The sequence below is a fragment of the Ammospiza nelsoni genome, chromosome 14 (assembly GCF_027579445.1).
Source record: "Ammospiza nelsoni isolate bAmmNel1 chromosome 14, bAmmNel1.pri, whole genome shotgun sequence".
In the NCBI taxonomy this organism is placed as follows: domain Eukaryota; kingdom Metazoa; phylum Chordata; class Aves; order Passeriformes; family Passerellidae; genus Ammospiza; species Ammospiza nelsoni.
The window spans coordinates 2,785,650-2,796,761 of record NC_080646.1 but is presented as its reverse complement, the minus strand read 5'-3'; the positions used below and the strand labels follow the sequence as shown (position 1 = coordinate 2,796,761).

Below are 11,112 nucleotides of genomic sequence, written 5' to 3'. Positions count from 1 at the left end.
GAGACACTTGCTGAAAGTGAAGTTTTATTGAAAACCATTTTTATGCAGCAAGAAAGTTAAAAATTCAAATACTTTATTTCAAATAGAAACAAACTAACTTACAACACAATGTACGAAGCACATAAGTGATGGCAATATTGACACTTAAACATCTTTTAAATCATATATTCAACAAAAATATAGGTCAGCTTATAAGTACACAATCTGCATGTGGTAATATATACAGCCAAGTGAAAAATATAAAAAGAAATACCGTTCTGCTTAAGAACATGATACAGTGAAGACTTTGGTAGAAAAAATGTCTTTTATTTTTAAAAGTGTAGTCTTCTAAGATGCTTCCTTGAATCCAAAGACTAAAACTGAAACAGATCTATCCCATTACACTGCTGGAGGTTGCTGTCCACAGGTAGTTCACCGACTGTTGATCCTGTTGGAATCACACAGTGATAATCGGCTAACACAAGGGAAAGGCAGAGTGGGAACAGCTGATTGTACACAGGAAGACCACCAAACCAACGCCTCTGTTCCACTGGCACTCCCAAGCCTACTGCTCCTCGTGCTCGTTGCTGGTGTGAAGGCTGATCTTCTGGACTTCCAGCTCCTCTGCACTGACCATGGAGGGATCAATGGCTGCGTACCGGGTGCCGTGGAACTGCAGCAAATGGATCTGTTGGGCACGGGAAATAACACAGAGACAGGTGTAGGAGCAGTGTTTTTGTAAAATAGAAATATTCCTTCTGAGTAACTTTTGTGAGGGTGAAACCACGGCTCTGGAGTACAGGAGTTCAGAGACAGAAAACCCCCAAAGCTGGCCCAGCACGGACACAGCTGCTCCCAGCCCTGCCCTTTGGTACCACAGCACAGAGCGCACAGGGAAGTTAAGTAACAAAAGAAGCTCAACAGGAGTTTCCTTCTGCTGTTGTGGCTAAACACGTTCATAGATTGAATTCAGGAACTCACTTGAATGTACAAGTTGACCTCAGCACTCCTGCAGAGGTAGGGGAAGTTGCCTCCTGTTTTGAGGTGAGCTCTTCTGGCATTAGGGTAAAGCTTATACATTTCCTCTTTTGCTTCTGTTGAAAGCGCGCTTTGGTCAAACACCTGTGCAACAAGTCCCAGCAGTGAGTTCTGAACATCAGATTGTGTTGTTACATCAGATTGCTGCATGCTGCTCCTAGAGGAGACCCTCAGCTTCTTTGTGGAATGGTGTTAATGAAACAAAACAAGCAAACCCGGGCACTGACAGCTAGCAAGCCAATACTGTAATATTGAAACATATGGCACAGAATATCTAATTCATAACGCAGCACAGAAAAGTCACAGCGTTGCCCAGTCAGCAGAAGGCTTCCCTAAATAGGAAGTTACATGCTGCAAATGCTTACTGAGTTGCTGACTGAATAGTGTGGCTGCACCTGCCAAAGGGAGGAAATAGTGTTTAACTAAACAATTGAGATTCACTTACATCCATAATGGTTACAGGGATGTCTCGGATTTTGTGAGGTTCTACATAGGAGTTCTGGCAGTTGAGGGTGAGTCTTGAGGCCAGCTCGCTCTGGCCCAGGCTCTCCAGCTTGCAGGAGAGAGAAACACTGATTAACAACATATTTCACTGCAGGAAGTTAATGCAGTATTAATAATACAGCCAAGGAGAAGACAGTTTTAAAGGGATGAAGGTTGTAATTCCAATTTAATGTTATTCTGCAGGAGACAAATGCCTAAACCACATTCCATGAGTTGTTTCTGTCCCCAGAGTGTGGCCTACAGATCTATCCCAGCATTTTCTCCTTTTCCACCTCAGTTCCTTAACTCCTCTTGATTGACACAAATAAACAGCACTAAGGTAGAGGGTCAGTGAATCAAAAACTGCTGGGGCTGTGACAGTCAACACTGCTAAAGATCCACTTCCCACTCCTCCCTCTGGGGTCAGTGAATGAAGAAAGCAGCAGAAATATCTCCAACCTCCCCCTCAGTAACTGCAGAGTGACACCACAGCGAGCAGAGCACACCTACCCTGTCCACCATGAAATCAATCCCATCAGCCATCTCAGGATCTAGAGGCCCAGATGCAAAATTCCCAAGGACAATTTTTTTCAGCATAAAAGCAGGCATCAGCCAAAAGCTAAAACAGAAATAAGATGGAACAATATCTTCAAGCACCAAGGACTCAACATCAAGATGCTGTATTGTAAATGCTTTCTTTCCTTGCAGAAGCTTTGTGTTTTAACTTCAAATTAAATCCTTGAAGAAACTTCTAGTTACATGGCAAAAAACATGATGAACAACATTATTCTTGCTCTAAATGGTTTTGTTAGACAAAAGGCAGAGTTCTTAAATCCACACATCCACAGAGGATCACAGAACAATTTGTCTAATTCCACACTCTCAATTGTTAACATTTCCACTCTCCTTGTGGTGTGCTTTTAAAAGTCACAAGTATTCCATCCCACACCTCCCTCCCCAGGCTGGAATCAGGTTAGACACATATCCAACTAATCAATGTGATATTTCACTGCAAAAAAATTAATGCCATGAGTCTGCTTGCTTGTCTGTCTGCTTTACCTGTTTGCTGTCCACGTCTGATTGAAAATAGAAGTGTCACTAAAGGCATTACACAAGATCAGAGATTGGACTCTGGGAGATTTGTGTGTGTATTCAGCAAACTTCTGAGCCAGAAAGCCTCCCAGAGAAGCGCCAAAAAGGTGAACCTAATGCAAGGGCAAACAAAAAACCAAACAGATGATGAAATGTGACCTCTGAGCAGAGTGTTTCATTACAAAAGTAGGTCATTCAAGTTTACCTTGTCCTCATAACCCATTTTTTGAAAGAATCACTGTTCCATTCATTTCCTGGTTTTATGTGCAATATAAATGTGATAAATACTAACACAAGGAAATGTTTCCCAAAGACTCACAGTGCTAATTTCTTTGTGTTCATCAAGCTTAAGAGAAAACCCAAATATTTCACTTTGTTCTCCATAGCTATTCCAGCCCAACAGACTTGACTGTGGTGTTCTGTACTATGTGAGTTAGGAAGGGTCACTTCCACAGCATCTCACAAAAAATGAAGTTAACCCATACAGTTTAATAGGCCTGGAATAGCAGTTGAATTTAGGCCAAGTATTATAATTTCCAAGGGCATTCACCTTCAAAAATAAACTAGTTTCAAATGTGAAATTGCAACACAGCCTCTTTATTTATAGGGTGTATTTTTGTATCCTATTTTTTGCACTGGCTCTTAAATGAGACTGTTTCAAACATCAGGTTTTTATTGCAACAATTTGTCCACTGCCTTGTCTCAGAGCACTCACTTTATCCAGCTGAAGGTGGTCTAAGAGTTTCCTGAATCCATCACAGAACTCAAGGTGATCCCAGTACACTGGATACTGCAACTAAAATAGCACAAAGTTAGAAAAAACTGAGATCAATCTGCTTCCAAGTTGTACCAGTTCTCACATTAAAGGTTTCAAGACAGTGCTGTGCCTCTCCCATGTTAGGAAGTTCCTCTTCAAGGTCCCCAGAGCCCGAGGGTGCCAACACCTCCCCCTCAGTTACACAAAACCACACAAAGTGCCACTGAGCAGTTTGCTGGGGAAAGTGCAGCATTGCCTCACTCTGGGATCAGGGGCAGGGGAGGCTGGAGTGGCTCTTCAGTGGTTTTGCAGCATGTAACAGACACTGAAGTCATTAACTGCTGCAAAAGACAGTGGTACTCCTAAAGCCAGGCTGTTTAATATACTGTACAAATCAACATTCAGCTCAGGAGCTGAGAAGCCCCAGAAGAGCAGGCTGGTAGGATTTAAGGAGTGAACCTGCAGCTATTATACAGTCGAAGAACCATGTTATCCACATTCCCAAAGGAAAATAAGGAAACTCTGAACTAACTCATGTGCTTGCCTCAGGGCTAACAAAGATGCAGCTGGAGGCAAAAAGTACTGGTGTCCAGGACACACAAGGAGAAAAAAAAGTAGGCTGAGAGGTCAACAAGGTCTTGGTAAATGCTGCTGTGGACATATAGCAGATTCCAGCCTGGATCCATATGCTAACTACTCTGTAGTGCCACTTAGCACCAAGTTTTATGGTGGATTCCCCAAGTCAAAACTAAGAAGTTCATTATGCAACCTCTAATCAGAGCAACAAGCACAAGTACAGCACCTTTGACACAGGACTGAGAATACTCACAGCAATAACTCTGTAGCCCCACCCAGTCAGTGCCAGAATTTGCTGGAAAAACACATCTGCAGTCCCACTCACAGGAGGGAGAAATATGAGAGGGCAGCGAATGCTCCTTGGCCCTGCATCGTACAGTGACCAGACTTTGCTGTCATCATCATCCACTATAATCTGGAGAGAGAGGCACAGAGGGGAGGAGAAACACAAGACAGGTGAGGTTCTTCTGCCACCTTCCAGGATGGCTTCTAGAAATTTCCAACTGCTAGTAAATGTTATAATACTCAAGACCTTCTTTTACTCCTCTTCACAATAGCTTTCAGGCTGTTTTCTAACTGGAATGACAATGTGGATACAGCTGGAACAGAACTGTGGCCACACGCCATCAGACAATATTTTGTGTATCGTGACGTAAGCTGGATAATGAACTGCACCTCAGGAAAGGAGCCACATGCTCAGGAGAGCCCCAGGAGGTCAGTTCAGGGTACCAAGAGCAGCAGCTGGAGGCTGCAAGAGCCAGCACTGCCCCAGGACAGCTTTTTAAACAACCATTGATATTTGCATCCACAGACAGGAGATGTTACAGGTCTGGAACCACAGAGGGCTGTGGAATTAAGCAGCTAGCACCACAAATTATTGATCTGGAACACTCAGAGCTGCCTGCCAGAAACAGAGACACACACAGCTCCCAGGGCAGCACTGCAGGGCTGACCTGGAGGGGAAAATGCTTCCATCACCTGGCAGCATCTCAGGAGCTTCTGGATTGCCCAGGACACAGGGCTGGCTGAGGGAGATTACTCACACATGAGGTGCCATCCTTAATGAGCAGCTCCACATACAGTACCACAAGTCCTAGCAAAATTAGTGCCTTCAGAAGTGTTAAGAATTGGGTCTTCTTTTCTAGCAGCACCAAAGCCTGACTTGTTTTGATAAGGCCTGTTCTACCAGAAACTGCTTTCTATACTCCAGATGTTCTTTCAACTCCACAACCCAGAAGAAGTTGCATCTTGTACCAGATCAAGAAGCACAAACCTCTGGAGAAAGCCTGAGTTAAGCAGCCAGAATGCATCTCCTCTATATCAAGATTGTATAGCTTTTTGAACAGTAATATACAAGCACAATTTGCTTTTCCAACCCAGCAGTTAAGCCTCTCAGCAATCAGAGGAGAACAGTGTATCACAAATCAGATTTGCTTGACTAACAAATCTGCTCCTAATAAAGCCAGTATTTCAGGCTCTGGGAGCATGTGAGGGATCACATGGTAATGTTGTTTTCTAAAGTCTTTATAAAAACAGAGAGATTGCATACCAGAGCCTCCAGACCACTGAAACCATTTAAACATAAACCTTGTACAAAAGCCCTCCCAATCCCCATCACAACAACTCCTTGCACACAGCCCCTGGGCTCCAGGCCTTGCTGTTCTCAGCTGTAATTCCATCAGCAATGCCGGATCCATTCTGGGTGGCTGCTACCAGGTTTACCTTTAGGAGTGTTTCCAAAGGCACACCACAGTCTTTGAAAAAACAACACCAAAGGTAGCTCATGCCCGCAGAGCCGAGGCAGACAGACAATGTTTCTTTCCTTGAGCCCAGACAGTGAATCAATGGTTTAAGCACTTGCTCTGGTTGATTTCCAGCCACATGCTGGACAGTTTAACCCCAGCTCCTGAGCTGTGCAGGCAGCAGTGTGGTTAACTCCTGACTTGGGAGGTCAGAACCTTTTCCTTGTTCTGGTTGATGAATCAAGATCATCTACAGCTCACACAAGGTAAAACCTGCACTGCCTCAAAACAAAGAGCAGAACTTTTCAGCAGGGCCAGGGAGTCCCTTGATGAAAACTTTCAGGAAGGACTCAGATAAGAGTAAGTGGTGTATGCAAATAGAGGCACAAAGGCAAAGCAGATTAGGTTAAAAAAATGTTATTTTCTCTGCTGTACTTCCTATATCTGACCAGGGCAGGAAAGAAGATGGAGCTGTGCATTTCCTGTGCCTGTCAGGAGAAACATCTCAGCACATTCTCCAACAAACTGCTCTGGCTCTGCCTCTTTAGGTTGATCTGAGAGCAGTTACCAAGGCTGGTCATTCCCTCCTCTGTACTGCACATGCTTTGCACTTCTGAGGGGATAGTGCAGGCAAATGCATTAGACTGCTTCAGAGACTAATTACATTTTCAAATTGAGCTTTTTTTAAAATTCTTTCTCCAATAACCAGGACTAGTTTGTTTATTTCTTTATACCCCACATTCAGCCCTGTGGCATCATTTGCCTCTTGAGGAGACAGCAGCGCTCAGGAGGGTAAGGCATTCCTGAGGCTGAAGGTTAGCAGGTCACCATCAGCTTCAGCTTACACACATCCCCAGTTATGAAACCCTGACCATGGCAGCAGCTGAAGGCAGTGGCTGCTGGCCCTGAGCTGCAGCAGAACCATGTTTCCTTGGAATTAAACCTCCAGCTCCTTCCATTCACCACCTTGCATCCCACCAAGCAGACCCTCAGAGCACCCTCACATCTTTCTGCTGGCCCTGGCTGTGGTGACCCAGTGAGGCTCTGCCTGAGAGCACGTGGGGTCAGCAGCAATGCACCTTTCTCATCTGCAGGACACAAACTGGCAAAAATGAAAGAATCCTGCAGCCCTTCCCTAGAGGCGCTTCTGCAGCCCACACAGTCATGGAGGCAAGGGAATCACAGCAAAGTCAGCTCAGCCCAAAATCAAACCATAACACACCTGAGGCCAGACAGGACACTGCTGCTCAGCCTGCAGAGCCACAGCAGTGACTGTGCCACAGCAGCAGGGTGCCAAGGCAGGGCTGTCCCTCTGCCTGGCACAGTCTGGGCTGCTGCAGGTCACTCTGTGACCACAGCCCTGCAAGCCTGACCTGCAGAAGGCACACAGGGCTCGAGTGGGTCAGCAGTTACACACTGCACTGCATGCCCTCTGCCACCCTGCACACCTCAAACACTCTCCTGGGGCTCAGGGAAAGGCAGTGGGGAAATCCAAGCAAGAGGAGAAAGTGGTTGGGCAGTGTGACTAAGCAGAAGAAACTGTCTGGGTTTTTCCCCCGTGGTTAAGGACATTGCCTGACTGCTGGGGAGGTGCCCTGGACATTGCTCTGGCCTGAGGACAATGGGCAGGAACAGTGGGGGTGGCTCTGGCAGCTCAGTCCAGTGCCCAAGGCAGCTCTGAGAGGCCACTCAGGTGGCACACAGCACTGCCTTGGAGCCCCCTCCTCAGCAGGGCTGGCACTGGGATGGCACTGGGATGGCACTGGGATGGCAGGTACCATGGCCATGGCTCACAGCTGAGAGTCTGCTCCCCAGCACAGGCAGAAGTGACTCCCAAGAAGCATGTGAAGAAGATGAAGGCTGTGCTTTCAGGCACTCACATGACATGTGGGACAACAGTTCAGGAGATAAAGCAGATCAGTAGCACAGCCACAACTGCTCTGCATTAACCACACTGACTCTCTCCCCCTAAAACACGAGAGATATTTCACCCACTAGATGTACATACCTTTTTAAGAGGAACTGTGCTTCTGAACCAGTTATAGTCAGGAGAGACTTTAATCTCTCCCATGATGTTTAGAAAAAACTCAGTTTGGGTCAGCCTGCAAAAGAGAGAGAATGAGAAATCAATAGCACAGTTTCACCATGGGCAGCTCTCAAAAGCTGTGCTGTGTAAATAAAGCAGTGCAGGCTGATTTGCTCTGATCAGTTGATGGCACTACCTCTGACTCACACCAAGTTCACTTTTGCTCAGTTTTCATCAAAGCATGCAATTATTCTCCCAAGAGGCAGTCACCTGACTGCCTTACTGCACCACCTAATTATGAAATGATGATGCTTCTGTAGCAGCATTCCCGTGTGACAGCTGCAGAGAAAGTCAATTGTGCTGCAGGCTCTAAGTGCCTTCGAAACCTAAAGCATCTTCTTGGTTTCTTTTAAATTGATAAGGCACTTCAAGTTTATAGCTAATAAATATTCATAAAATTCACTCAGGAATTCACACCACAGACATTATTTCATGAACCTACTCAGTATTCAGGTCACATTTTTCCATCTGAGTATAACTGACCCAAACGAGTCCCAAAACACATCAGGAACATCACCTGATCCGAGGCTTAATTTACAGAAAATCCTTGAAATTTTAATTCTATCCACACATAAGCAGGCTCTTGTCAGGAGTTACCAATGAAGAAATTCTTGAAACACACCAATTAATACAGCACAAATTGATTTTGAGTTGGATCCACACAGGAATGCCACTAACTCACTCCCCAGCCAGAATGTCCAAGCATACATAATGAGTATCTTATAATACTCCATTAATTAGTAATAAACACTGAGGTAGCTCCAAGATTTAACTGTTTGGGTTTTCCTTTTTTAAGCAGCAAGAGACCATTTATACAACATATGGCATCAAACACTTCTGAAGTTTGCAGACTCAATAGCTTCACCCTGAACGCCAGCTGCCTTGGGAGATTATTTTCATGCATTCACACACAGCACTGAACATAGAAAAACAAAGAAACTTTTGCTCTTGTTACTTAACAGTTGCCAAGTCTAAATCAATAGGTTTTGTTTCTTAATTCTTCATAAAATAAGACTTTGTTGTGTTCTGTGAGTCACTGCAATTCATTTGTCCCTGCAGGAGAGCTGCTGGTGGACAGCTTAACCAGTTTATGGGGTTACAGCTGGATTAACAGGGAGCTACAATTTCCTCATCTTTCAGTCTTCATTTGCCATCTTCCAAGGGCAGAAAACATGAATTTTAAAAGGGAAAGTACTTTCTAAATTGCAAACACACACCTTCCACAGAGCACGTGCTACACCTCCCATGTTCAAAGGTTTGAGGTGGGATGTTCAGCTGTGGCTGCTGTTTAAATTTTGTGTGGTTTCATTCTGGTGCTTGCACCAACTGTTCTGCTCTCTATCAGAGTCTGGCAGCAGGTGAAATTACAGCTAGGGTAAAAAGTATCTGTTCAAGAACCTGCAAAGCAGAGCAGGGGAAAGGATGCTCTGCTGGGCTGGGGTCTGCAGCCACTGGAGAGAGGAAACCACAGCTCACACTAATTCCTTCCCACAACCACACATCAATGGCTTCCTAAAAGCACTTCAGCAAACAACAGAGTGACAAAACTGCAGCAGACAAATGACAGGAAATGCCTTAAAACACATTATCTTGGACTGTTACACTGGCAGGGCTGAGAAGCAGAAGTCACAGCCAGGGCCCTGCAGGGACACAGAGGCACCAGAGAGGAGACTTCCTGCTGCTCAATCTGGCTGCCAGAGAGGGCTGGCAACCTCCTCCTGCTGTGATCACCCCTCTGCTCCTGCCACCCCAGTCCTTCTGCACCCCTAAAGCTAAGGGCTGGGGCTGGGAGCACAGAGCTGTGCCATGGTAAGGACAAGGCACCGTGCAGGAGGACTTTGTGCTGGCCCTGCACCTTGTCACAGGTTTGTACCACAGCGACTTCGGAGTCCACCTGAAACCCAGATCTTGAACTTGCCAGTACATCTGTTATCACCCACGGAAGGGAGCCATTGGTCACCAACACCTGGGCAGATTGCCACCAGTTTTCTTCTGAAGGAGCATCTGTGACTGCCACTCCTAAGGGCTGCCTTTCTTTCCAGGCAACAGGAAACTTGCATTAGACGCTCTTGTTTTACTAAAATTGTTTTTTTTTTTCTCCTTTGCACAGAAATGCAGCATTATGTTTGTACACACAAATACATTAGCAACAACTGCATGTGCTTTCCAGCCACAGAGAAGCTAAACCATGAACTCAAAACAGAGATTCAGCTACAGAAGGTAACTCAGACCACAAAGAGCCTGATGCTGGTCATGATCAGCCTCTAAACACCCAAGGTTCATTTTTAGTAAAATCAAACAACATGAGGAACTTCAACATTTTAAAGCCAATTCCTGTGGAAGAATCTTGGATGTGCTCAGAGCACTTGGCAATAGTCTCCCTGTGAGTTATTCTGCCACACTAATGACATCCTCCATTCATTATTGATTTTAAAAGACAACGAGAAAGAAGATTTATGGGTAACCGGGATGTGGCAGCAGCACCTCCCCCTGTCCCCCACACCGCTCCCACCAACCCTGCCCCAGCTGCCCCCAGCCCCTGCTCGTCCCCTCCTCACCCAGCCTTGGCTCCCCAGCTCTGCAGGGACAAGGGACAAACCCCACACGCTCCGCTCGGGCAGCACCGGCCGAGGCGGCCCCTTCCCCCGAGAGACCCAGGGGGCTCTGCGGGCCGCGGCCCGGCCCTCTCCCTTCCCTCCCTCAGGGGCAGAACATCCCCGCCCCGCACGGTGCCCCGTGCCCACCGGGCTGGCGCTGTCCCGAGGGGAGCGGAGCCCGTCCCGAGGAGCAGAGGCCGCCCCGCTCGCCTCAGCGCCCACCCGGCCCCTCAGAGCTCCCTCCCCGGAGCGGAGCGCTGAGATCAGGGGCAGGCCCGTCTCCACAGCGAGACCCCCGCGGTTCCCATCGCTGCTGGGCGCTCACCGGCTGGCAGGGCCCGGGGAGAGCAGCAGGACCAGGACCGGGAGCACCAGGACCAGGACCAGGACCAGGACCGGGAGCACCGGGGCCGCCGCCGCCGCCGCCGCTCTGCCCCTCCCGCCCCGCGCGCCCAGCCGGGGGCACCCGCCGGCCGCCACTTCCGGGTGCTGCGCCGTGCCGCCCACGCGACCCGGGGCGGGGCGCGGGCGGGGCGGAAACAGCGCCGCCGCCATCGCTACCGAGGCGGAAGTGAGTGAGACGGGCGCCATCGCTACTGAGGCGGAAGTCACGTGCCCGCTGTGATAATTAATGTAATAATTTGCGGTGGAAGGGACATTTTAAGACTCGTTTTGTTCCACCCCGCCACGGTCAGGGACTGCTAGATCACGTTGCTGCAAGCCCCGTCTAACCTGGCCTTGAACACTTCCCCCAGGGATGGG

General features: G+C 47.4%; 1 protein-coding gene across 1 annotated transcript; it reads right to left on the bottom strand.

Moving 5' to 3' along the window:
• Positions 1 to 11: 11 nt before the first annotated feature.
• Positions 12 to 10,723, bottom strand: SPG21 (SPG21 abhydrolase domain containing, maspardin). The gene is made up of 9 exons (XM_059482615.1): positions 10,676 to 10,723; positions 7,676 to 7,769; positions 4,179 to 4,340; positions 3,308 to 3,388; positions 2,560 to 2,705; positions 2,011 to 2,119; positions 1,463 to 1,570; positions 961 to 1,101; positions 12 to 667 (listed from the first exon to the last, which is right to left on the bottom strand). The coding sequence occupies exons 2-9, from the start codon at positions 7,736 to 7,738 to the stop codon at positions 545 to 547; spliced, it is 933 nt and encodes a 310-aa protein (XP_059338598.1). The 5' UTR covers positions 7,739 to 7,769; positions 10,676 to 10,723; the 3' UTR covers positions 12 to 544.
• Positions 10,724 to 11,112: the final 389 nt, after the last annotated feature.

Bases quoted from the DNA above. Each gene is read 5' to 3' on its own strand.
- SPG21 (XM_059482615.1), bottom strand. From the start codon at position 7,738: ATGGGAGAGATTAAAGTCTCTCCTGACTATAACTGGTTCAGAAGCACA. The intron at 3,389-4,178 runs GTGAGTATTCTC...GTGCTATTTTAG, and splicing joins GGGGCTACAGAGTTATTGCT to TTGCAGTATCCAGTGTACTG. The intron at 2,706-3,307 runs GTGAGTGCTCTG...CCCTTGCATTAG, and splicing joins ACCACCTTCAGCTGGATAAA to GTTCACCTTTTTGGCGCTTC.